At 41.2% G+C, this 27,778-nt stretch overlaps 1 protein-coding gene across 2 annotated transcripts in view; it reads left to right on the forward strand.

Annotated features, from left to right (window-relative positions):
* Positions 1-21,973, forward strand: part of TFCP2L1 (transcription factor CP2 like 1) — a 33,893-nt gene extending 11,920 nt beyond the window's left edge. Inside the window, exons 3-15 of one of the 2 annotated variants that reach the window (XM_042877961.1) lie at positions 3,870-3,946; positions 5,512-5,617; positions 5,906-6,012; positions 6,575-6,727; positions 7,986-8,096; positions 9,827-9,918; positions 11,510-11,558; positions 11,657-11,750; positions 12,781-12,871; positions 13,556-13,656; positions 14,195-14,337; positions 16,045-16,096; positions 16,534-21,973. In XM_042877961.1, the coding sequence (XP_042733895.1) occupies positions 3,870-3,946; positions 5,512-5,617; positions 5,906-6,012; positions 6,575-6,727; positions 7,986-8,096; positions 9,827-9,918; positions 11,510-11,558; positions 11,657-11,750; positions 12,781-12,871; positions 13,556-13,656; positions 14,195-14,337; positions 16,045-16,096; positions 16,534-16,571 (1,214 nt within the window). In that variant the 3' untranslated portion in view covers positions 16,572-21,973. The remainder of the gene's footprint in view (positions 1-3,869; positions 3,947-5,511; positions 5,618-5,905; positions 6,013-6,574; positions 6,728-7,985; positions 8,097-9,826; positions 9,919-11,509; positions 11,559-11,656; positions 11,751-12,780; positions 12,872-13,555; positions 13,657-14,194; positions 14,338-16,044; positions 16,097-16,533) is intronic. The other variant, XR_006180339.1, reaches the window with a different exon arrangement.
* Positions 21,974-27,778: the final 5,805 nt, after the last annotated feature.

Below are 27,778 nucleotides of genomic sequence, written 5' to 3' on the forward strand. Positions count from 1 at the left end.
AAGTGGCCCTGGAAACGTAACACCAAAACACTCAAAAATGAAAGCTGGATATTGTGATTGTGTAGCAAATAAACATAAAACAAAATGTAACTTTTGAGTTTAGGATAATCTTTTGAAATCAGAAGCTCTCAAGAGTTACTGGTGACTGGAACTGAGATGGCTTGTGCCTTCTGAGTATGTGAAAGCATTTCTTTCTTGAACCAAATTTTTCATCAGCTGTATCAAATTGTTGACTTTCAGTTATTTTGTCCCCAAAATAAGTGGCCATACCTGCATTTAATATGCATTAATGGCCAAAGACAGTAAAAATGAAGAGAGTAAACAGTCTATAAATCCTCTTTAGGGTAGGCTCAATGGCTTTATGAATCACCAAGCAGGAGCTCTGTGGACTTGGGTGGTTACTATTTTGCTGGATATTACTCTTGTTTGTAAAGCAGAGTTGCTCAAACCCTAGCCTAGGAGGTGATTGCATAAATTTGCTGTTGCTCAGGGACTGTCTGCTCAAAATACAAATTGCACTGTATCATCACCCGCCCAGGTTTTTATTGGTGCCCCAAAAGCTTCCAATGAAGCTGGGAGACAAATTGCATCTCAGGAATTTAATGTGGTTATTCAAATATTTATTGCCATTCTGTTCCCTGCCTGAGGTAGGGAAGAAGGCTTGTGGCAAGCTCTGCGCAAGGAGCACCGGGTTGTGCATTGGCATCAGCTCTTCTGGGGATTTGGTGTTCAAAATGCTTTCTTCACACTGGATAGCGGTAAAAACACTGATAGGTGGCTTCAGGTGTCCTTGTTTGTGTGTGTACCATACTGCAGCATAACCTGAGACCAGGTAGGTTGACAGCTGTGAGGCTGTTGTGAGCCCTTGCTGCCTTGCTGCAGGTATGGTTGGTGTTGAGAGCATGATAGGGAGAAGGTTTCAGCAGGTTGAATCTGCCACCGCTGCTCTCCATTGCCACAGATGTTTCCATAGGGTTTTTCCTTCCCTCTAAGCCCAACATATGATAAAACTTTATCAGTTGAGGAGCAGCTACTGCCCTGGTCAAGGTCAGGCTGTTTGATCCTATGTATCATCTCAAAGTCTCAGCATCAGACATTCAGCAACTCTATCTGGCTTTATTACCAAGCACTGACTTGTAGCTATCTAGTATAGCCTATATTAATGAAGAAACAGAAAGACAGCACTGGCGAACTCACTGTATTTCAGTTGTATGTTTTGGCCTTCGCCAGTTGCAGCCTGTCATGGGAACTGGGAATAGGGTTTGTTTTAGTAACACTTGCAACTGTATTTCTCTACAGATTTAGATACTGGAGTAACAACAATTTAGTTAGAACATTGACAGCCCATGTGTGATAGAGCTGGACAGTCACTGGTATTGGATTCTGTGTGCCAGAGCCTTGAGCTACTTCTTAGCTTTTGGCTCTTCAGTGCCAATGGGAATATGAGGAATTAGGACCAAATTCTCACTGAGAGTTCCACAGAGGGAAATAAATTGCAATTGAATTTTGGCTGAAAGCCATCTTGTTTTGATAGCTGCTCTGTGTAGTAACTGGAGTTGAACACTTGGAGGCTGAAGGGAAAGTAGAATAAAATACTATTCTGAATGAGGCATATCATGGCATGAACTGAGTACCGTGTCTTACATCAGATGACCCATATATCTTTCATCAAAGCATTTTACTTCTTATTTGACTTTCCATTTATCATTAACTCTGTCTCCACAACAGTTTTCTGTTTTACCAGTGGGCAGAATATGTTTCTGACTCTATCCAAGCAGAATCCCTCCCATCAGGATGAGGTGTATGGTGCAAGTTATCTGCTGGGTTGCAGGATGGCTCCTGTCCCACACAACTGCTTGGAAGATGCATGTTGCACACTTCTTAAGTGCTTGATATCAGTTTGAAAGGAACATGATGTCTCAATGTTTTTATGCAGATTAATTTCTTTCATCTCATAGGAAATGCAAACCGGGCTGCCAAAAGAGTGGGGTATATATAAGAATGTAAAGGTGTCACAAACTAAGGCTTGCAATACTTGCTGAGTGGAAATGCTTGTGGCTTAGCCATTGCTTTCCTCTGTAGCACAGGTCATGTCACTTCTGTGTCCCTGTAACAACATCTGAGTAAGGTCACAGACATATTCTACTGTCTCACAGAAGCTTATAGTCTCAAATTCTAAACTAATTTTCTGTAATGATTGGACTGATATTTGCTTGGGAGTGAATTGCAAATGCAAGAGATGCTTGGCTGTGTAAATTCATTTCAGATGATGAACTGCATCACTCTGATTTTGTGAACCTGAGCCTGACTTTTTATATTAATACAGTGGTATTGGTTATGTGGAGAGCTATTGTACGTCTCTCATAAAACTGCCAAGTGAATAATAATAACCTGTATGAGTGGTAACACTCTCTTGTGTTAGTAAGGGAGACCTCCATTTCAACACTGTAATTTACAACATCCAGTTTTGTTGTCCAGTGATCTCTAAAGGGAGGTCACTCTTCCTAATTCAGTTTACTTATGTGCAAAGAGATGGGTTAAGATCTGTGTGTGTTTCCAGTGCTTAATTTGGCACTTCAAATGGTTTATTCTTCCCCTTCTGCATCCCTTAAGCCACATGCTGGATTCAAGGGTCACTTCCTGTTTGCAGAACCTCTACTGACATCAGTAGCAGTGCTGTGCAAACATTTGTGGCTCCAATATGGCCCCTCTTGTCCTCCACCCCCTGCCCCAGCCATCTATCTCTGCTCTGGTGATAGGGTCTGTGCTCACAAGGGCAAATGGGAGAGCCAGAATTCCCAAAAAGGAACCTGACTGAAATGCAGTGCCCTTTTGACATGTAAGTCTTCTATTTCTAGGGCCAGAAGTGTAGCATTCTTCTCTCTGCTGGTAGCAACTGCTCAGAGGGAGATCTATCTGCCTTGCAGTTTTCTGCAGGGCCGGTTCAGAGGAGAAGCTGGTTGAACCAGAAGAACCAAACTGCTCTCCCTCTTGGTGCCTGCCTTGTTGTAACTGCGCATTTTTTCAGTAAAAGGGAGGATGTCACGTTGAGCAAGAAAAAATAGGTACTGAGGATATGTTATATCTTCCTACCTCATTACCAGCTATAGGTTTGTTGTGCAGTTGGTCTGATACTATAAGCTTTTGTAATGCCTTCACCATTTGTGCATAAGGTTTTGGGACGCCAGTCTTCTTGGTCTACTGTCAGCCTTGGAGGGTGATGGTATTTCATGAACCAGCTAGAGGAACTCTACTGAACTGAGTTTGTTATGATAAGGAGTGCGGGGAGAGGGGGTCTAACTCCCTTCCAGTGGGGATTTCAAAGGGATCGGTCCTTGCACTACTGTAATATGCAGAGTTGCTTTCACACATGTCTGAAGGAAGATTTGTGCACTGGGCAGCCACATGTGAGGCCATATGGAACAAATCTTGTCTTTCTGGTTCACTGAAACGCATTGCAACCCTGACCTTGCTGTCCTTAGCAGAACAGTGACTAGACCTGTTGTGCAGCAGCTCTTCACACAACTTTGCTTCAGTAGAAGGGGCAGATGAAGGCAACACCGCTGTAGAGGGAAAACAGGTCTCAAGCACTGTGGTGGCTTTGTGGAGGGTGACCAGAAGGCTGTAACAGGCCTGGGAGACAGAGTGCAGTTGGTGCCCGAGTGCTTTGAGCAGCCAACAGACAAACCTTCCCCTCAGATTTCTGCTGTGCTTTAGTTCCTACTCTATTACTGGGGCAAATGCATTATGTTAACAAAAATGAGCTTTCCCTGATCAAACGTATGCTTTATTAGCCACGTAAATGCCAGCATGACTCTCTCATTGCTACAACATATTAAACACCTTGGAAATGTTTCCTTAAACTCTAGGTCAGTCTTATGAAATCCGTCTACTTGAGAATAGGAAATTGGGAGAGTTTCAAGATTTAAACACAAAATATGTAAAGGTAAGGAGAAACATAGATTTCTTTTCTTCCTGCTACTACATACAGCCTCTAATGAAGGGCCTGACCTTGCTCACACTGAGACAATGGAAGATACTTTGCCATTGTTTTTAATGGGAGCAGGGCTGATGGAGTTATTCTGAGTGCTGGAGTTTCACGGGACTATGCAGCTTGGCTTTACAAGGCTTCAGGGGAACTTCTGTTCTGTTTGTGATCATGACCCCAGAGTTTCACTGTGAATATTGGGTTCGGGGGAATCCCAAAGTTCAGAGGTGAACATGGTCAAAACCGCAGGCCTTTTTCCCTTCTTACCCCGAGCAGCACACCTGTGTTGTTCAATTCCATGTCATGCAGAAGACCCTGGACTTTTTTTTTCACACCGTTCTGCCACACAGATTCTGCATAGCTCCAATATACATCAGTAATGAGCATTATTTTGAAACATATAGAACTTGGTTGTTTCTGTTCAAATTCAAAAAGTTGGCTCCAGATCTTGTTTCTGGATCCAACCTTCAAGCCTTCCTTTCCCAAATTCTTGGCTGTTCTGCCTCAGGATTTCTTACGAGAAGTTGGGACTAATTGCAAAATTTGGATTCCAATCTGGACTTCAATTGTCCAAGTTTAGGCAGGTCCACACTTGGCTTTTGGCCCATTTCAGGAAGCATATGAATTTGGATTCCAATTTTGCAGGCATTCCCACTGTGGCTTGCTTGCTTCGTAGCTTGGGTTTGATTTGGGCCTTTCTCAGGTTCACTGGCAAAATTTACTCACTCATTTGATATGCAGGGCCCCAGTAGGAGCAGGGAATTGAGAAACTGGGAGGTAAGGGGCCATTATCTCATGCTAGTGTAGAACTCTGAGTGTCCAAAAGGATTTATCATTTAGGGATACCTTGGACTTGTCTCCCCTGGGAAATGCCCTTATTCCAGCCTTTTGTCTCCAGTTGTTGACGAGGACGAACCATTGCAGGCCAGAGAAGAACCTTCCCCTACTGCAGGAGATTTCCTATTCTGCACTCCTTTACTGCACTGGGCAAATTCATTATCAACAACTGGTGGTTAACGGCTGGAATCAAGTTTATTTCCCACTGACAGGGTATCTGGGCATTTCAGCTCCACCAGTGCAGGGATAAGTGGACTGGCTTTCAGATGTGGGATATACAGGGGATGGGGCATGTTACTGACACCTTAAATGCAACTCCCATGTGAGCCATTTTGGATGTGGAGGCAGTATAGTGATGTTTACATGGCGTGGCACCTAACATTAGGTGGACACTGCTATAGTGCTTCCAGACCAAAGCCCAGAGAGCTGTGTAGGGCTGTGTTATTCAGTGCAGATGTGCCCTGTGAGGGGGAAATTATGTTGCTTTCTTGTTACAGGGGTCTCTTAGGAATGTGGGAAACATGAAAATGGGTCTCTTAGGGGAAACCTCTGCTCTCATCGTGAATGGGGGTTAAAAACACGTAGAAGTAACAGATCAGCTTCTACTCCTACACTGGAAAACCAAAGTCATCTCAAGAGAAGGGCCTCTAGATCATGTTGTTCACCTTGCCATCTTTTCTTAACAGAGTATAATTCGTGTTGTTTTCCATGACCGACGCCTGCAATACACAGAGCATCAGCAGCTGGAGGGCTGGAGGTGGAGTCGGCCTGGGGATCGCATCCTTGATATAGGTGAGACTATTTCATTTTGGTTCTTTTGCAGAGTTGGGAAGTGAGGTGCTGAATGCTATACCACGTGTTTTCATGTGTGGTTTTGTTGTTTGTTTGTTTGTTTGTTTTAAATATACTCCTCTCTTAGGAAATCTATATACTTTGGGTGGGAAATAGGTCAAGGACTGCAGGTCACAAATAGATACATTGTGGATGGCTTGGCTTTTCACATGCATCTTGTAACTGTATAGAAACGCTTTCCCTTCTTCGGTGTAATATTTTTAAAATTTTAGGGGTTTTCTTCTACAGATATTCCGCTGTCAGTTGGAATCTTGGATCCCAGGGCCAGCCCCACGCAGTTGAACACTGTTGAATTTCTGTGGGATCCATCCAAGAGAGCCTCAGCATTCATTCAGGTAAGAGAGAAGTGATAGTCCTATTGTAAATACAGCAATGAGGTATCTTACAAAGACCTGGAGGGTTAAGATAGCCAGCACACGAAGAAGAGAGAAAGGTGCTAATGATAGGATACTTTCTAGTTACTTGTTAGTTTTGAAGTAATATCTGCTTTAGCTGGGCTATTTAGAAGAAAGGAAAAAAAAGAAATCCACATTGATGTTGCTTTCTGAGGATGGAGGAAGCTGTTCACAGCCTGTTAGTTTTGCTTGCTGTCCTTGTTCATGAGTATTTCTCATCTGAAATGCAAACCGTCTGTTTTTAATCTGTATGTGGGATTTACTTAAGTCAAAGGATGCTTTTCCTGGTGCCCTGTTTCCCTCTAGGATTCTTATTCTTCTATTCTTTTTTTTTACTTGAGGAATAGAAATGAAAATATTTTGAACCCTTCTGTCTCTTAGTTTCTGAAGAGGAGTCAAAACCTCATGTTCAGGCAACCCTGCAAGTTCAGGAAGTCTAAAACTCATTTTTTTTACAGCTTTGAACACTCTCCAGAGATGAGCACAGCTTTTGTTTTCCCAGGTGCATTGTATCAGCACAGAATTTACTCCACGGAAACATGGAGGAGAGAAAGGGGTGCCTTTTCGGGTGCAAATCGACACTTTTAAGCAGAATGAAAATGGTGAATACACAGAACATTTGCATTCTGCCAGCTGCCAGATCAAGGTGTTCAAGGTAAGAAGTAATTTTGGCTTTTTCATCAACTAGATTAAAGAAAAGTTAACAGTTAAATTTGGTTTGTAAACCATGAAGGAATAGTGCCAGTAGCACAGTAAAAAAACAGAGACTTTCAACTGGATATGCTTAAAATCTTAAACAGAACTCTTGCACACAAAACAACATAAGCCCAGAACTACACAGCAATTCTAGTTAAATTCAAATAACCTGAGTGTCATGCCTACTCTGGTGCCAGTCCACTGTGCCTTGAACGGTATGCACATGGAGATCTAGGCTGTGCAGCTGTCTTAAATAATACTGAATGAAAACCAAGATCTCAAACCTTGACTGGTTGAAATGAAAGCCCATCAGACATGTGTTGGTGCACAAAACAAATCTCTGTGTAATACAGTTGAGTAGTGTCTAGAAGCCTTTTTCTAGTTCTTGTCCTGAAGGTGATGTATAGGTAGGTATCTCTGCTATAGCAGGGAGATTGGGACTAGATGTTCTTAAAGGTCCCTTCCAACCCAAACCATTCTATGATTCTGTGATTCTGTGTATCATCAGTGATACAAAACATAGTCCAGATTCTAAGGAATATAGATGATACCGTTTTAAGTCATTTTGAATCAACATATTATGCCGATGATTTTCAGGATATATCCACTGTGTTTAAATGTCTCCAGGCAATAAAGAAAGCATGGGCATCGCCAGTTTCTTTGATTCAATCTTCCATAAACAATGAGAGCATAACTTGGAGATCTTAAATACCCTTTGCTTTTCGCCACACAATTCCTCTCATTGCTACTTGGAGGAGAGAAAGATGATTGTGTACATCTCCAAAGCTCCTAAATGGACATGGCAAACATGGAGCCACTTAATAACGAGATTTCTGTAGACCCTGCTTGAAAGATCTGCTGCTCTACTTCTTCTCCTACAAGCAATGCCTTTCCTGTTCCTGAAGAGGTGGTGCAAAAGCAGTTGAGGTTGAACTTAGAGGGTTCATGATCTGAAATAGTTATCAAATCTCAAGATCGCGGTCAATTTATTTTGGAATTGCAGTAGGAGTTAATTGGGAGGGGGAGGTGTTACAGAAACAGTTGAGATGTTAGATTAATTTTTCTGTCTGGAAAATGCAGATCTGGTCTTGCTCCGTATGTGGAGCCCCCATAAATCTTAAGGAGTCTTCTGTGAACAGATCAGAAAAAATCTGTTGGCTTCTGTTTCCAAACTTGTAATACTTGGCATAAGGCAAAGCTTGTGCTTGTGCTTATAGCCTAAAGGAGCAGACAGAAAACAGAAGACTGACAGGGAAAAAATGGAGAAGAAGACCACCCAAGAAAAGGAGAAGTATCAGCCTTCCTATGAGACAACTATTCTCACAGAGGTAAAATGTTTTAAACATATGTTGTACCACTTCAGCATATTGGGAAACAGATTTCAGAGCAAATGCAGTGTAACTGAGCCTTGGAGATTCTTGTGGGAACAGTTACACCAAGATCTGACGGAACCAGAGAGCTTGGTGAAATTATAAACTTCAGCAGTGTTATAAAAGATGTCAAACTTTCCTATGTTAGAGGGTATAAAACAGCCCTTTACAGCCTGTGTTTAAAAGAAACATTTTCTCTATCCTCTGCCATGCTTCTGGGCACTTGTAATGGCACACAGATGCCAACTGTATGAGGTATTTTCTTCAGAACTGCCTGGCACAGGCTCGTGTTGGACGTGGGGCCACTGAACACATGAATAGCCTAACTGATTAAATTATCAATCTGCTTCTCTGTGATTGTTCCTTGGAGACTACTGTCACATACCAGCTCTTAGAAGATTCTGGCTCGCTCTCTAGGAATATCTGAATGTCTTACGTTCTGTGGATGTGACTCTTCCAGTATAGATTAACGTGTTAACCCCTGTCCCCTCATTGCAAAGATGTATGTATAAGCTCATCCCAGGCTGCAGAATTACTAAGGAAAAGGGCTCTAAACAATATTTTAAAAGCACTGTTCCATCTCTCTATGAGAATGTTTTGTAGTTTGATTTAATTCTTTTTATTATTATTATTATTATTATTATTATTATTATTTTGAAGTAGCTTGCTGGACTTCTGAAATTGAGGATTTTTTTCTTAATTTAAGTAAACTTCCAGTGAGATCCAGCCCCTCCCACTCAATTTTCCTCAAGTTGCCAGAAGCGACCAGGGTGTTTTCTAACTCACCATGGTGATTGTTAATGAGGCTTTTGTGTACAGACTTAATTCTACTGAGTTGGCAGATCCTAAACTCTTGCTATTAGCTCTGATACACTTTGACATGTTGCACAGGGAAATGTGGGTTGCTAAAGAGTTAAATATTTGCTAGTGCTGTATGTGGAGATAATAAAACTCCAAAACTCCAGCTTGTCTTCTTTTTATCATTACAAACAAGGATCCTGCAGAGCATTTTCTTGAGCTCTTGATGGCAGGGGCTTCTAAAGGGCTAGATTTCTCCTACTGATTACTGTGGCATAAATACAGAGCAGAGTCACCAGCTCTAGCTGATTGCTTTGGCTTTATGATGAAGTATAGAATTTGTCCTGAGTTTGTGAAGGCTTTTAGTAGCTTTTTGTCTGTTTTATCTTAAACTTTTTCCTGTGTATTAAGCATTTATATCTCGAGCTTTTCAACTGATAGCCAAAGGTTTTAACAGGCTAGTTCAAATTCTGCTTTTTCGCTGGTATAAACCTGAAGCAATGCCACTGGAGTGTATTTGTCACTCTTGCCTGGATTTAATTAGGGATGCATAATTGAGACCAGTGGTATTTCTGTATCATTGCTGCTTTCAGTCTGAGTTGACTTACTGGCGTTGCTCTGACTTACAGCTGTGCACACTTTGGCCCAGTGTTATTTGGGGACAGGCTTTGTGAAATGGGAGAAATGTGGAATGCACAACTGGAATCAATCTGGCCCCCTGACAGCCTGCTTGGAGTGCAGCGTAGGATCCATGGCCCGTCTCCTCCTCCCAGCAGGAGCGATGAGCTGAAGTTAGTGGTGTGGCAACAGCATGAATGTGGTATGAGAGGAGAATCAAATCCTTTATTTCCAACCTCATGAAAGTATCCCCGCTGCCTTTCTTCCAACAGTGCTCTCCTTGGCCAGATCTGCCTTATCAAATGAACAGTGCTCCATCTCCAAGCTACAACAGTTCTCCAAACAGCTTCAACCTTGGAGATGGGTATGTAACAAATAAATGCTTTATCTTTTCTGTTGATATGGTAGCCTTTGGGTATGTTTCATGTATCCAGGCATTTCATATCCTGGAAGAGTTCAAGAGGCACTTTAGCTTCTGAGCACCCTTCCTAAAAAGGGAGAGAGATTTTTCACGAAGATTTTAAGACCTTGCAGGCAAAAGTTCCCCGTAATGCAGAGGCCCGTTTATGATGTGTATGCCCACTGCTTGTGTGATGGCTGGGAAGCGAACATCAGAGAACCACTGGGGCAATTCCTGCCATGAATTTCCTCTCTCACTTTTCTGTGGAGATCAGGAAACACACTACGCACTGTTCCAGCAATTCCTACTATCTTCCAACAATAGTGTGAGGGGCATTCAGCATCTCTTCAGAGCTGGTATTACTCCCTTTTTATCTTTAGATGGTGTGCTGCATTCCCAATTGAATGGGATTTCAAGAAGCTGTATGGAGGAACAAAACAACCTGAATTCTAAGAAACCATTCAAGGATGAAGGATAAAAAGGAGACGTTTCATTATTAATTCATTAATAGTGCCATCAAAAATATGCAAGATTATTGTTGATGGCTGAAATACACAGCAATGAACCTCATTATCTCTGAGTCATCTCTGCAACACATTTTCCCTTGGTACTTTGGTGTAGCCCTTTCCATTCCTCCTCCAGGACTCTTCAACCTTGTTAGATTCCCACATGAGTTGTTAATTAATTGATGTCGTGCCACAGATTTTCAATGAGCAACTTCAACCTATGGATAAAGATGAGCACTGAAATGGCAGAAAGCAGTGTTAGCAGAGAGAACCCTTGAGCATTTTTTAGCCAGTGGTAGATTATTAATCCTATGGGAAAATGCTCGGATTGGATATTAGGAAAAATTTCTTCTCTGAAAGAGTGGTGAAGTATTGGAACAGGCGGCCCAGAGTTGGAGTTCCTGGAGGTGTTCAAGAAAAGGGTAGATGTGGCACTGAGGATTTAGTGGGCATGGGTGATGGGTTGATGGCTGGACTAGATGATCTTAATGGCCTTTTTTAACCTTTATGATTCTATGAAAATCATATAAATATTTTAAGAAATATTAGAAATGTGTTTTTGTCTAATACAGTTAACTTGCAGCTTACTATGTTTAAAATAACACCAGGGCTGAATTAGAAGGCCCTTTATTATTCAAATTTAGTAAGAATTGCTATTAGACAATGTTAGAGGGTTTCTTGCTCATAGAATGGTTGAGTTCAGCCTTGCTGGTGTGTCACAACTTGCATAATTAGATGGCGTCACATTATTTAGTCACTTGTATGGAATACCTTGAATGAGATCGCGGAACTGATGTTTTTCTCTCAGTGTTGAGTAGGAGCTCAACTGAGCAACAGAAAGCTCAAGCAGATTTCAATCAGTTCTTGTTTGTCCTTGGATTTTGGGCACCTTTTTAAAAATCTGATAGAGGTTAAAGCCAAGTTGGTATGTAACTTGTAACAGTTGAACCAAATAGAGGAGGGGGAGGAGGTTGGGCACTGCAATGCAAAATTTAAAATAATGTTTTTGTTTTTTTTTTTCTCTTCCAACTTCATACAATTTTTTTTAGCAACAGTTCTCCAACCCACCAAGTGGAGCTCCTGCCTCCCAGCAATGATGTAAGTATTTGAGATCATGTTAATGTGGTGCTTTTCTTTTTTAGGACACTGGTGAACACAGTTCATTTCAAGACCTTCTTATTCTTTTTGCAATGTAGCATCTCCTTCCTTCTGCTTCTATTCAAGATGCCCAGCAGTGGCTTCATCGTAATAGGTTCTCTCCATTCTGTAGACTCTTCTCAAGTTTTTCGGGTGAGTTTAAATGATCTAATTATTTTGTCTTTATTCTCTCTTATAAGTCCAGCTCATGCTCCCTATCAATAGCGTCTGCTGCTGGCCGGTGTTGGTGGATTCATTGATGTGATCCAATATACTTGTTCTTTTGTTCTTAAATTGCTTAGCATTTGGTAAAACATACATTGTAGAAATAGAAGTTGGAAGGGACTTCTTGAGTTCTTTAGCTTGAAGGAAATCCAGTTAGATCAAATTGCTTAGGGCCATGTGTAGTTGCATTCCTGGTATCTCCAAGGCTGGGCAATCCATGATTTAGACTAGATATCAGGAAGAAATTCTGTACTGTGAGGGTTGGTGAGACACTGGAACAGGTTGCCCAGTGAGGCTGTGGATGCCCCCTCCTTGGAAGCATTCAAGGCCAGGCTGGATGGGGCTGTGAGCAACCTGGTCTAGAGGGAGGTGTCCCTGCCTATAGCAGGGGGTTGGAACTAGATGATCTTATGAGTCCCTTCCAACTTAAACCATTCCATGATTCTGTGATCTGTATAATCTCTTCAAGTACTTGATTAATCTCATAGTGAAAAAAATTCCCTTTTACCTGATCGGTATGTTTTTCCGTCTTCCAACTTCCATTTGCTGTCTCATGCCCTGTCAGTCTGGCTCCATCTTCGCTGTACCCTTCCATTAGGTAGTTGTACACAGCAGTAAGATGGTGGAATGGGGTAGTATTAAAGACAGTGAAGCCTTGAGAGGCCTTTCTCTGAAGCAGTCTGGTGAATGTAGCAGTCAAAAAAAATTGAGACATTTAATGAAGCTTGTTTCTGTATTGGCTTGAATATCTTCCTGTGGACCACTGCTCTTTTGATGGCTTCTTGCACTCTATTTCTCAGTGATTGATCTGTAGCGTACAACTGTCTGAATCTGCAGCCTCTCCAATCTGTCTAGTTTAACTTTGTGGATTCCCTTCCCTCTCCTGTTGCCCATACATGCAATTTGGAAGCTAAGATTTGCTTAACTTCTGAAAAAAAAATCAATTTGAAATATGTAGGTGCTGACTTACTGAAGATGTCCAAAGAAGATTTTGTTCAAATCTGTGGGCCTGCTGATGGAATTCGGCTGTTTAATGCCATCAAAGGAAGGTTTGTACTTCTTCCTTCCTACTTTCCTTGTTATGGCAGCACCAATTGATATATTTCTGTTGTTAATTATAAGTTAATCCTAGAGCTGTAGCACTTAGACCTCCTTTTAACACCTCAAAAGATAGTTTTAAAGGCTGGAGATGACAATGGTATTCAAATCCAGGCAGAGATCAGAAATGCTATCAAACTCTCACCTGAGTTAAAAATGAAGCAATATAATGTGGATCTCCAGTGGTTTATTTGCTATCAGCTGATAGTTTGCATCGACTTCATAGGCAACGCAGCCTATAATACTCCATCTGGCATATCTGTCACATATTACAAACAAACAAAAAAATAAATCAAATGACTCTAAAATTTAATTTAAATGGCAACAACATCTTAAATTCTTCATCTGGTCAGAATTTAAATCAGCAAAGAAGGGTTTGATGAACTGCTTTGCAGATGATGAATACTGTTTATTCTTATCCATCCCTGAGGGAGGTTAAGGTGCTCTGCAGCCTGCCACCACCTCCCAAAGGGCCTTTACCAGACCTCCTGCATCGTTTAGCCACCAGAATCAAGGCTATTCTTCTTAGTTGGTTATTTATGCACAGTCTGGATGATTCTATCTTTCAGTGTTTGGGGCTGAGTGGAACAATTTTAGATCTTAGCAACTCATTACTATCTTTTAATAATCCATAGAAATGTAAGGCCCAAGATGACAATTTATGTCTGTCAAGAACCAGAGCAAAACAGATCCCATCTCCACCAAAAACGAGAGAATGGAGATGGCAGTCTTTGTGGTAAGCTTTTATGTATGGATTTTGTTTTCTGAAAAGACTGCTTTCTGCCTGAGCTCTGTTGCATGGTACAGTTTGGGTTTCTATGTGTTTAAAGAGGCCCCATTTATCCCAGTTTTGATACTGTTAGGTTATGACATCTAATAAAATAATACTTCTATGAAACATCTCATAATGTAGTTTTCTACTTATCAGAAGCTTAAAATATCAAAATTTAAAAGTAGATTATCCAACGATACTAACATCCCTGTAAGGTCGTTATTTTTTTTGTGCCCTATGATACATGTTTTCATTAGTCCCTATGATTTTCTCTGGACAAATTTGACATGGGTCTTATTTGCCTGATGAACCCAAATATTAAGTATTCTACAAATCATCAAGTGGCTTATTTTGATCATCTTTGAATATACTAAGCTTGCTTACTTGCTGTCAGAATTTGAACTTTGATCTTAAACCCATTTGGTTGTTGATATTGAACATCTTGGTGTTATCTGTAATTACTACTCTATAATTACTCTATAATTACTTTAACTTGTTGCAGTATATCATGCAATCTTCTTGGAAGAGCTGACCACCTTGGAATTAATGGAGAAGATTGCAAACTTGTACAGCATTTCTCCACAGCAGATAAATCGAATCTATCGTCAGGGACCCACAGGGATCCATGTATTAGTGAGCAATGAGGTAAGGGTTTAAAGCAAACTATCAGAGCTGTAACAGCTGTCTGACTTCTTGAAGTAAGAATGAGCTTTTAAATTATGGAATGAATTTTGGAGGAAACTTTGCAAGATCATCAATCCCAGAAAGTTAAAACAAGTAACTTATATCATTCATGCATAACTTTGACTTGGGTGTGATTTTAAAGTTTTTGTGTTACAGAACATGCATTTCCTTTTCATTTTGGCTGCTTAAACAAATTCCTAAATGAAGATCTGAAGTGAGATCCTTTAGAAATGAATAGGAAAGTTTTCTGGAGAAGACAAGTTTGCAAATCTTTAGGGCAATTAATCTTACATCTTGGCCAGTCATTAGAGCCAAGTAATGACCGACTGACTACTGGGTCAGAGTTAGTGCTGTGTAAATGCGCACTATGATTTCATGAACCTCTGCTAACTGCTTGTGTCCCATTATATGATGGCTTAATTTAGTCCATTCCATTAACTTGTAGGTTAATAGCGAGTTGCCCTTCTTCCTCTTTTCCCCCCCTTTAAATGACTTGCTTATTAATGCACCAGAATCACTTAGGGAGCTTCATATGTAAGAAACATTTTTAAAACAAATGAAGCAGAGCATAGGTCTCAACAGGAGCCTAAAATGAAGGACGTAATGCTTATTCCTGAAGGCTCCTTGCTATTTCAGCCTGATTAAATCTGAAACCTTAATGCTTTATGGACGTGAAGTGCTTGAAGGCAACGTTAGGTAGGGGAATTGCCTGAACTAGCTTGGGTATAAGACTCTAACTATTTACTTAAGTCAATTATTAACAATGCCTATTGCTTTATTTTTGTGAGGTTTTTTTTTTTTTTTTCCTTGTTCTGGTAGTGTAGTGGCAAGAGTGAGGCGCTGTATGAATGTACTTCATGCATCATTAGATGCAGGCACACAGACTGGCCAGTGAAGTTTGATTTGCAGGAGCAGGTGAAGAGGGTGTTTATTGTGAGAACTTGCAGCTGTAAAATGCTCTACTCTATATACTGAATATTGTTCAGTAGTTAGGAGAAAGATTTTGAATAAAGCTGGATTTTCTGGCTGATCTTAGAGAGGTTCTGATCACCTCCATTAACCACTGAGTCACAGCATTTCTAGCTACTGGCTGGTCAGAATAACTGGTTGGACACTTCTGAAATGATTTCATATTAGCAACATTCCTTTACTCAGCAAGGAGCATATTTCTCAGGGCTGGACATCTCTAGGTATTATCCCAGAGCCTAATGTAAACACAACTGAGTTTTATGGTTCTGCTGAATGTGTGCATGTATACACACACCTGTGTGTATGTGTGTATTACACTTGCTGGCTTTTAGGAGAGGGCCTGTCTTCAGACTGAAATGTTGTAGCATCATGTAAAGATCATGTCCCTTAGCAGACTTAATAGATTTGCTGGAGTGTTGAAAGAAATTACAGGACCAGGAGCTGCAAATAGGATGGGTAGAATGCTGAACCAGCCAGATCAGTTCCAAGCAAGGCACCTCAATGAAAGTTTCTCTTAAGCACACTAGCAGCTGCAAGGACCTCATGTAATCACTCATGTACTTCTAATAATCTATGGACAGGATTACTGAGAAATATATAGACACCAGGTTTTGTTCAATAATTTTTCCTTAAAGTTAGTATCGACACTGAAAGAAACTTGAATTAAATGGCTAAAAATATTTTTTCTTCTCCCTTCAGATGGTGCAAAACTTCCAGGATGAATCTTGTTTCGTTATCAGCACATTAAAAGGTAACTATTGGTGCTCTTATTCCATGTTTCTGTTTTTCTGTTCAGTGGAACTAAACTTTTTCACAAACTCAGTGCTGGTGTCCTGAAGAGGAAACTAATGTAATTTTTGAAGGAGGTCAAGAAGTTGCATCAGTTTACTGATAGACTGATATATATTTTCCTTTGTTACACTGTTACAAGATTTCCATAATTCCACCAACACCTCTGACATAAATGAGCAGAAAGTCTTAAAGCAAAGAGGAATGCTAGTATGTTATTGTTCTTTTTTTTAAATGTAAATGATGTAAATGCTTTGACCTAGATGTTCAGCATTGAATGTCGTGAATGGATTGTGGAACAAGAATGCGAACTAGTGAAAACTAAGAAAATCTGGAGTTATTCATCCGTGTTGTTTTCTAAAATCGATGAAAAAATACTTTGCATTTTCTTTGTTACAGCTGAAAGCAATGATGGCTACCACATCATTTTAAAATGACCCTGCTGCACAGAAAGACTTTGACAGCCTAAAATTTAGTGCCTCACTGAGATTGCTACAACCTAGACTGGAAACATGAAGAACCTTCTGGATAAAATGCTCCTATGAACTAAGAATTACCAAACAGCTTAAGGAAAACCTTACTTTTGCAGATACTCTTTTTTCTTTTTTTTTTTTTTTTGTTTTGAACCTGAAGTTGAGAACACTCTCAAAGCTTGTACATGTTTCTTCCTCCCTCCCTTCCTCTACGGTCCTAAAAACTGAGGTTTCTGCATATTGCTTAGAAACATCTGCCTTGTACTAAAGGGAAAGATAAACAAAAAAACATTCTCTAGACCCCTCATGGTTGGGTGAATTGATTTATTTACAGTTCTGAATGTGGCTTGTTTTTGTTTTGTTTTTATTTTGTCTTTCACCACACACCCCATTGCAGATGAGCATAGGCTCCCTGGGGATCCTCTTTTACTCTTTGAGGTGGAAGGCTTGGGGCTTAATCCTGCATCAGACTGAGCAATGCAGAGAATAGAATTGATTCCCAGTCCCTACTCAGAATGTCAATCCTGGAAGCTTGCAATTAGCTGCTTTCCACCTGTAGATATGCTTAAAGTCCAGAGACCTTGGTCTGACCTGATAGAGCTTCTTTAACACCCATCCAACAGAACAGCTTTGCAGGGTTCAAGGGGGAATATATAACCTGAGGCGAGCAGTTCAGTACTGTATTCTATCTTGAGCTTTAAAATAGTCTCCTTGAATTGAGTGTATGAGGATTTACCAAGGAAATGTTTTGAATGTTGAAAGCTACAGAGCTGTTGACAAATTCATACCATGGTTTATTCCACGCTACAAAACATTAATTAACTGCTATCTTTAACTGTAACTGGGAATTAGATTTTTTGATCCTAGTGAGTAGTTGGGAGGAGAAAATTAGTACAGTATGTAAAACAGTGTTTAGATTGAGTGTGGGTAATGGATCATCTTAGTTGCTGCTTCTTGTATTCTTGTTTTTTCACTCGTCTCCTGTTTCAAATATTCTCAACTATTCTCAACCCCACCCTCTCGTGGTCTTTTGGGAAACCATCCAGGCTCCATGTAGCTAAAAAAAGTGGCTTCCACTGATGTCCAAAGGCGAACTGAATCACACCCTTCTTGCATGGAGGGAGTCTTTTGGTTTTTTGGCTGGTAATTAATAAGCTGTCTCCCAAGCCAAATGGCCATCTAGCATCAAACTGATCCACTTGAATCTTTCATTTCACCTGGGTTGCAAGCTGAAATACCAGAAACTTTCCTGGCATGGAATTTTTTTTTATTTTTTATTTTTTTTAATGAGAAATAATCAGTTGAAAAATGCTAAATAAAATATTCTAGCGTTTTGAAATGGAAATATTTAATTAAATCCATTTGACCCTTAATGCAGCATGGGTTTCAGCTACTGTTGCAGACCTCAGAAATTACCATTCAAGTGCCTTGAGCGCCATGTCTCCCTTGGGGTTGAGCTCTTTGGCTGGATGTCAGATCCCATGATGTGCTTACTGCGGGTTCATCAAAGGGAGAATGCGTCACGAAGGCTGGAGGGGTGCCCGGGAGCTCAGCCTTCTGGGAGAGAGGGGGACGAGCAGCCTGTGAATTACAGCTCCCAGCTGACACTGGAGGAATTCGAACAGACACGGATGGATATTTTTTTCTGACAGAATTCAAATTTTCCCTACAGAACTAAAGAGCAAAATACTGAGAAGAGCAACAGTTTTTTCATTAAAAACATTAAGTTTTGTGCAAAAACAACCACCCATCCCTACCAGTTTCTTTACACCAAAAATAATACTAGAATAGAAAACTATGTTACAATGGGAAAAGCTTCAGCCAACTTCTCTAATTGCATGCTTAGGCACGATCTTGCACAACTGGCTGTCCTGATGCTCCATGAATTGTAGCATTTATCTGAAGTGACTCTCAGGCTTTGGGACATGGCAATTCCACCCCTTGAAGTATGTAAAGGAACTTGAGGCTGCTTTGTTAAGGACCAGGCAGTGTAGGTGAGGAGATTGCAAGTGGGTTCATGGAGTGAGGTGTGGCCAAACAGTGGCTGGGGGAGTCTGTGGGGGAAGAAATGCCCTTTCGGAAGCTGGAAAACATCATCTTTCTGAGAGAAAGCTGAGGCCACGTGAAACTTGACCCTTGCGTTGAAGTGAAACTGCAGCTGCAGGGGAGCCCATGTGTGACCAAAACTTTTATTTCTGATGAAACACTAGAACAGGCTTCTTAGAGAGGTGGTTGTTTCCCTATCCCTGTGAGTGGACGTTTGGACAATACCCTCAATAACACACTTTAGCTTTTGACTAGCCTGCAGTGGGCAAGCAGTTGGATTAGGTGATCTTTGAAGGTCCTTTTCAAGTCTACTCCTTCTGTCTTTCTTCTGTTCCTTTCTGTCTTCTCACCCTGATTGGGCAGTTCTTGCTGGCCTTTGTGTCACTTAAGCAGGCAGGAGTTTTGTCCCAAGGTGAGCCACAGTGGAAGGTGGACCCTTTCCCTCTCAGCTACCCTCCCAGCTCAAAACTCCCCTAAAGAGGGAGGGCAGTTTCATTTCTTCCAGTATGCACTTGCTGCCAAGTGATGTAGGCACTGCAGAGCTACATCTGTGTTTCCTTCATCTATCCCTTTTCTGTCACTGCTCTGAGGAAAGTACATAAATGATAGAAGTTGTGGTTATTGACTGGACTAAATGATGTTGTGGATGTTCCTTATTCTGTCACCAGGCACTGCAGCCTGCTCTGCATGCCACGACATACATGCCATTGTGTACCAGGGCTGTTACCTCGTTTCTTTTATGTAAGATGCTTCAGAAGACTGGCTATGTTTTTTCATGCTTTCTTGTAATATTGGCCCAGTACTGTATATCTGGTATAGCTGCTTGTGTATACAACTCAGAGAGGTGAATCTGACCTGATGAGAGCAATTTAAAAGGCTCGTTGGAGTTGGTAGGAAGAGTGTAGTCAGTAGCTGATTCACTTGCACATGATGGCCCTGAAATTCTGGGTACATGGCAATACTGAAACACAGCAGTGCAAAGGAAGGACAGAGACTGCGTTTCTCTCAAAGTTAGGAACTAAGGACTGTTCACTTATGTTTGAAGAGTATAACTTGTTCTTAGTTATTTTAGAAACAAGTCTTGCTACAAGGAAGTATATGCAGAAGTCCTAATGCTATTTCAGTAGCACTTGATTAATTCTGAATGCAAATAACTCTGTTAGGGCTTCGTTACATTTAGATTCTTTAAATCAAATAATTTTATACTGATGTAAGGACAAATTTGACAATGTATCTTCTTGTCCTTTCCACACTGTAAGAAGGTATTCCAGAGTAAACAATTACATAGTAGAATAGGAATACTGTCTTAACTAGGTGGGCTCTACTGTTTTTATCTATGTTAGCTTATTTGTTAAGCTGTGTAACTAATGTGTATGTAAGGCTTATGCTTACTTGACAGAGTTGAACCTAGTCCTTGCTGAGCTTTTGTCCCAACAGAAACTTGGAGGCTTGTATTCCTGTAGCATACACACCCATAAAGATCTAGACACCACTAGCTCGGTCATTTAGAAGAATGACAAGTTATTTCCACTTGTTGCATCTCTGGGTGTTAAGAAAACCTTCTCTTCAAGAATAAAAGAAGCACAAATAATTAATCTGGGCTAAATGTCTAAATTCGACATAGTCTGAAGGTATGGGAGATAAGTTGCTTTCCCTGCGACTAATGGGGTTTTGCATGTACACTGCTTTTAAGTGCAGTCTTTTTTATTTTTTTTCAGTCCCTAATTCTTTGTTCAAAAGTAGGAATTGAAACCTCCCGCTCAAAGTAATTTAAGTGAGACTTTTTTAGCTCAGGAGACGCTTATCAGCTCTGGGTGGTACAAGTTTTAACAAGTAGTGTGATGTCCCAGCCTGTCCATTTCTTAGTGGGCTCTCCTTTAACATAAGCCTATCAGTAAAAGTGGGCCTGCTGGGGATGAAAGGATAGAAGAATAGCTGAATTGAATAAAATATAAAAAATAATTCAATTTAGAAAATACTGAAGTTTCATCAGCTTGGTGTGAAATGTACTGAACTGAACTTTCAGGATTTGCAGGTGGTAAAAAGATCCTTGCAGTTGAGATGTTCTGAACGGCACTCTCCTTATAGTGTAACATATACATATTTATGCATATAGACATATACACATACATGCTGTATTGTTTCACACATATCTGTCCTGAGTACTTGTGTCCTTTAAGTGGTACTCTACTTTGTTTAACTGCAGTTCAATGTAAAGAGCTCTCGTTGATCAAGCTTCGAAGTCCAGTCATTTTTGGGTAGAAAAAGTCTACAATAGAAGCTCTGGGTGATTTGGGTGTGGAACACTTGGAGTTATGTAAATTTTATGAATTTCTGCAATATAAATTCCAAGCCTTGGTGAAGATGAGTACATTCTTGAGCTAACACTGCAGCTTTATATTACAGCTTCTGAAAATTAGTTAAGGATAAATTGTTGGCCCAATGCTTTTAAGTTAGTAAGAGTTACTCCCTAAGCAGAACAGCTGTACAGTGACTTTCCTACCTTGACGTTATATTGCTTAAGCATTGGCTGTATTTCTAGCAACTGCCTGGTGGATGACTGGGACAGTTCTTTTTGTCTCTGTTCTCATTTTTTGACTGTTCTCAGAAAAATAGTTGTATTCAGACTGTGGCTTGCCTTTCTCCTTCAGTTATGAAATGGTTTTACCCTATGCTAGTAGTGCACATATTTTCTTAAGATTATAACCTGCTTGACAGCACAGGGTACTGCTCCAAGTGGGGAGTGTGCATTTGGTGTCAATCATTGCTCCTGTGGGTGAATATCAGAAGGCAGGCTGGAGATGTATTTCAGTATCTTTGCCTCTGTTTAAAAATAGGTTAAGCTGGTACCTAATTTTCTGTGCATTTCTGATTTGTACCTTTTTTTTTTTCTTTGCCATCCCTCAAAATACTTCTGCTCTGTGTGGGGAGAGCAGGTAAGCAGCCGGTGTGCCTATTTTTTTTCTTTAAGTAGCCTGCTGTTTTCCCAGGTTGCTTGGGGCAAGTGTTTGTCTTTCATAGGGCTATGGGAGTTACTTCTTGTCACTGACAATGCAGCCATTGGAGATGGGCGATGCTGACCCCAAAGTTGGCGTGATGGGTGAGGGCGAATAGAGGAGGATGGGTTGGAGGCTGAGGCGTACCAGTTGTGAGTAAATACTGCCACACCTTTTGTCTTATAGTTTGTTTGTTTTTTTTGTACATGAATTAAAAAAAAAAAAAAAGCATATTTTGCACTGGCTATTGTACTGTTGTGCAGAAGAAATCTGTATCTAGAATCTGTGCTCCAGTCAAAATGCAAATAAACCTGTTTGTAAGAAGCCTGTGTTTCATTTCTGCTTTGCTTGGCGTGGATGTGTGCGGGAGAGCCATGCGTTGCAGCCATGTGGTGCTGAGTGCCCTCTCAAGATCAACAGGAGAAAAGTCTGAACAGTGCTGGGGAAAGAGGGTTGACCATAGCAAAATGTCCTGCAGCCATCTCTTCTTGTTGGGACTGGCTTCATTTCTCAGCGATACAATGCAGAAACAAGATCATGTATAATCTGTGAGGCCTGCTTGATGCAGACACTGGGAGGGAAGCATACAAGAAAAAGACCTCCTTGGGAACACGCCTAGAAGCTGTGGTTATGACTGGACGGGAGCTGAAAAGAGCTGGTCTTGGGTGAGGAGAGCTATGGTCCAAGAGTAGAGCTCCTAAGCCAAAACTGTGGCTTAATCTCATATAAATCCTCAACAGCAAGCAAACATTTCAAAATTAATTTTCCAATTTATAAAACAATGCAGTCTTTCAGTTGAAAGTGTTAGTCCCAACTATGGAGCAGGCAGAGGAATAACATTCCTCATTCTCATTCTTCGAAAGGAGCTGAATGCTTCCAGGCTTACCTGCACGGGAAATACTTGATTCTGCAATGATTTCTGCATCTATTTTTAGTATATTACAGCAAGGACTGTAAGAGGAGAGGTGCTAGAAATCTTACATTGGATGGCCTTGAACACATGCAATGCTGGGAGGAGTTTCTTCATGAAAGAGATATCAGAGTCTATCATCTTCCCCAAGGAAAAATTTCTGGATGATTGGCACTACTTTGGGAATTAAGATCTCCATGACATCACCCAGTAGTTTAACTCACGGGAGAAAAATCAGGGAAAACTTGAGTAAAAAACATGAGATTTTGTTGGCAGTAGAGGCTCAGCGTGAAACCATAGAGGCTGCATACATTAAGGACAGCGCTAAGGACAGGGACAGTGACCCCCCCCACCTCCCTGGGTGGCCTGTGCCAGTATATCACTGGATGGACTGGAGCTGAAGCCCACATTAAAAAAATGGTCCCCAGCCCATCCACTATGGCAAATTCAAGCAAATCCACCACTATTAGTTGACAGCGACTAAGGCAGTGAAGCAACTTAGCTTTCACTCATAACACAGCATGAATCATTTTTAGTGCCACGGGGACAAAGTGGCAATCCGCTGTTGACTCACTGCAGTCATCTGGCTGGTAGCACATGACTTGTTAAGCAACCTGCGAGGAAAATAGGCATTGCCCCTCTTGTGTAGCCTCTAAGGCAGAGTGATGCGAATTTGCAGAGCAGCCATGGAGAGCCACTCATACCAGGAGGTGGATGTGATGAGCACCACCAAGTAACGTTAATCAGTGACCTTTTGGGCTCTCACAGACGCAGGTGATGTTCCTCTCTTGCTCTTTCTCAGTGAGAGAGTTCTTAAAGGTAATAGTTAAATGTAATGCCTCTGAGCCCCAGTGGTGCAAAGATGAGGATCAGGAGCTGAAACCAAGGATATGGCCTGAAGGGATGTATGTGTTCTTCAGGGCTTAGTAGCTCAACCGCCTGTGTCCACCAGGCTCCCTGGGAAAGGTCCCTCAACAGGAGGGAGGGGTTGTCAGGGGCCTTTCTGAACTTGCATTTAACATAAAACATTGACGTGCTAGAACTCAGACCCAAAGCAGCCAACTTGTGATGAAGTCCTGATGGGTTGCCACCCATCCCAGTTGAATGAATATACGAATATGTACGTGGGGGTGAGTTCAAGTGTGAAATAAAAGATCATAAAGTACATACGTTGAAATAAGAAATGAAATCTTATTTGGCACTCATTAAGCAGAGAATGGTAAGACCTTAAACTTCATGCGCATCACTGAGTTAATAATTGACCTGAATATACAGATCCATTGTGACTGTATATGTGTTGTCTGCAGTGTCTATTTAGGGTGTGTCCCTGTGCATAAGGCAATTTTTAACTTGATTCTTTTTGTGGAGATTTATAGCTGAAGCCAGGAGAGGCCATTAAGTAAAAAATTAACAGGGTATTTTGGTAGTCAGGAGTGCAAGGACTCTAAACCCCATCCCTGCACTGCTTGGAACCCCAAGGCTCAGAATCACACCTGTCCCTGACACCAACAGGAGGATGCCAGGTGGTGGGGGCAAAAAACCTTTTATTAATAAGCACTGGAGAAAAAAATGATGACCCTTGGTTAAGAGTGACATTTCTTTCCCTACACATTTGAATTCTGAGGAGGTCTTGTAAGAAAGCCAGAGCTAGCAATCCCTTTTCCTGCTGGTAGAATAAATCCTCAGAGATGCAAACAAGTTGCCAAGCATCCCCAGGTGTTTTTGATTCACAGATTGGTTTGTGATGGGGTCAGCCTTGCTGCCACAGAGCAGGAGCCTTCCCTGCACCTGCTCAGGGCTTTATAAACCAGCTGCCCTCCCCCCATGGTAGCTGTAGGGGAGGCTGTGCTGGGACTGTTCTAGGTGAGTGGCTGGATTTGTATGGGCTTTATCATTGGTGTGTACTGCATTTTATTCAGCGTTGCATTAAGCTCTCACTTATACTAGGGTCTCACAACATAGAGATCTTTGTTTCTCCTTTTCTTTCCACTTCTATTTTTTCACCTATCTATTTTCTCTTTTCTCTGGAGATTAGCATGCCTGGTCTGTGCTGACTCTGCAATGGGGATTTGTGTCAATAGTAACTTGTGTTACCTCCTTAGAAATGAAACTAAAAGCTTAGTTTGGAGAAAATTTGTTATGAGAACATCTAGTAATCCTGATGGTCTTTATACAGTGAGTAATATGCCATCTGCTTGTTCTTCAGAGTCTGTGTGAACAGGGGTTTTGCCTATCCAGGGAGATAAATGAGTCAATTCCCGAGCAAGTCAGAGCAAAATGTATCTTCTTTAGATTGTTTAAGGGTCAGAACATAATCATGCAGGCCATTAGGTTTCAGAACCCAAACTATAAAGCCAAAGTCTTGGGGTGTCCAAGAGTGCTGCTGCCCTGTGCTGAGCTGGCCTCTTATGGTCTGGTTCATCTGTGGGTCTCCAATCTATCACCAGCCCAGTGTTGGCTGTGTGGCTCTTGGTGGTGATGGGAGAGGCATAATGATGAGATTAAGCTAATTACAGGCTGGTAATTTTGTACTTAATTGCTCCTGAAAACAGGCAATATGGATGAAATTTGTTTCATGTTTCATCCCCTTGCCAGCTTGCATGACTGACGTCAACCTGTGACTGTGATGAAGGCTATAAAATTATAGACTCATAAAATAATTTAGGGTGGAAGGAATTTCTGAAAGTCACCTGGCCCAGACTTCATAGAGTCACGGAATCGTAGAATGGCCTGGGTTGAAAAGGACCACAATGATCATCTTGTTTCAACCCCCATGCTATGTGCAGGGTTGCTGGAAACAGGGCCAGCCCAGAGGCTGCTCAGCATCCTATGGGGTCAGCAAAGGGAAGACTTTCCCAATGCTTGCCAGGGGATCCTCCTTGAGATCATAATGCTCAGTTCTTACCTCTGTTATCTGTTAATACATCCACTAAGTAAAGCTTTTGCCTTTCTAGTGTTGGGTGGGAGGAAGGTAAAATAACACAGGCACACCAAGCCGTAATCATCTTTCAGTTTGTCTATGAAAAAAGGCAATTTAAAAATTGAACTAGGGAGTATTTTTTTACTTAATATTTTTTCCCAGCAAACAACAACAACAAAAAAGTATATAACTTGGTAATTGCTTTCTCTTAAGCCTGAGAGTTCTTGGGGAGATATGGTTGCTAAGTAGTCACAATAGAGCTGAATACATATCAATAGCTTGTAAATCATCTGTGGTTTTACTAATAGTATTGTTGCAAATTAGTGGTGGGTGGCTCGATTGACTATATGATCTTAGAGGTCTTTTCCAACCTTAATATGTAGCTGTGAGGAAGTGTGCTAACTTACCTTTTCTTGTATTTAGGAAAGGATATTCATTCACAAGAGAAATGACTGCAGTTGGTGGATAAGAGACACCAGTGATTAAACCACAGGCTTATATTCAATGAAGATGCAAATTTTCTTGTGCATGTTAATTTAAAGAGAGAGGCTACAATAGGCAAGACTTAATGTCATGAAGTCATGGGAAGTCTGAGAACCTCAGTTCTACCTCGTGGGCATATAAGCATGGTGGTGGCATTACCATGACCCCTGGAAATTCTAGCACATGCTCTGGCAGCTTCTTTAAGCAGTGGCAAAATCCTTCCCAACCCCTTGTGTAATCTATACTTAAGGTGAAAGCAGCACTTCCAAACTGTGACTCAACCAATGGCAAATTTAGGCGTTACTATTCAAAACTCTCCTGCCTCATTTCCAAAATGGGATATTCTCACATAACTCACCAGACTTTTTCCCCCTTGGCTAAATGTAATTTAATTCATTGTTTACCTCAGCAAATGAAGTGCAGCAGAGGAGGGTAGAACCCCAATTGGCAAAGGTACACTTTTTCTTATTAAGTCATTTAGCCTGTACGCTTTGTTCTCACTGCCTGGAGTATGCAGGCTGTCTTTTAAAAAGCACCTGACCCGGTGACTTGGCTGAAGCACCTCCTGGCACATTACAGCTGTATGTGCCACAGGCTTGGCTTAGGCAGGATGTATTTTCAGATGGGGTGAGTGAATGTTATGTTTCTTGTGCCTTCAGAAAAGGAACAGAACAAGCATCACTCACTGTACTACATCAAATTTGGGCAAGCTGTCTTTTTGAGTTTTTCTGTCCCTTTGCTCTTGGCTCTTAACATGTTCTTCATGGTGAAATATCTCCTTAGCTGCTCTACCAACAAACCACAGTGTGATTACTCCCCATCTCTCAAGGAAGAATAATTATGCTGGATATGTTTAAATGTCACCTGGCTGTGGGGACATCCAGCATCCTTGGGAGCCTCTCAGTTGAGATTTCTTGTGAGTTCTGTAGGGCTAATAGTAACTGTAGCATTAGTTTTCAACCCAGACTTTATTAACTAGTTGGATTTTCTATAAACAGGTGGGAAACCAACTTTTTATGAGGGTAGATAGTGATAGGACAAGGGTGAATGGTTTTAAGCTGATTTTGTGTGGGGGAGTTGGGGTATAGATTAGTTGTCATAGGAAAATTTTTCACCGAGTGAGTGGTGAGGTACTGGCACAGGCTGCCAGAGAGGCTGTAGATGCCCCATCCCTGGAGGTGTTCAAAGCCAGGTTGGATGGTGCTGTGGGCAGCCTGATCTGGAGGTGGCAATCAGCCCATTGCACAGGCTTGAAACTGGATGTTTCTAAGGTCCCTTCTAAATTAAGCTGTTCTGTTATGCTATTGAATGAGTTGTTGTTTCTTGGTTTTTGTGTTTGTTTTTCTTTTTTCCCCCTGAAAATTTCTTATGGAAATTCAGTCACATCGAGTAGTTTCATTGTGAATTGTGCCTGGGTGCTCTTCACTGCAGGGAAAAGTTGTGCGTTGTATGACTGCAAAGTGTTTGATGTCCCATGTGCTGTAGCCTGGGCGCTGCATGCAAATCAGTGAGATTACACCGTCTGTGGCTGAACTGGCCAGAGTGCACATGCATCAACACACTCAGTGCATATTCTTGAGCAAGGACATCTTCTGTGGTATCATGAAGCAACTGATACCCATTAGTGCTTCTCTTTGAAGGTCAGCCTGAGCACACTAATCTTAATTTGGTAAGCAAGTCATAAATTCATAAAATATTTCCCTCAAGTAACTATGAATGAGAGTATAGGATAAAAGCAGCAAAATTAGGTACAGTAGATATTGTCCTGTGTCAGGAAAGCTTGGATGTTTCTGTCCCCTTCCATAAGGGAACAATT

This window comes from Lagopus leucura, unplaced genomic scaffold (genome assembly GCF_019238085.1).
Source record: "Lagopus leucura isolate 7727_CA_CO unplaced genomic scaffold, USGS_WTPT01 Super-Scaffold_100019, whole genome shotgun sequence".
Classification (NCBI taxonomy): domain Eukaryota; kingdom Metazoa; phylum Chordata; class Aves; order Galliformes; family Phasianidae; genus Lagopus; species Lagopus leucura.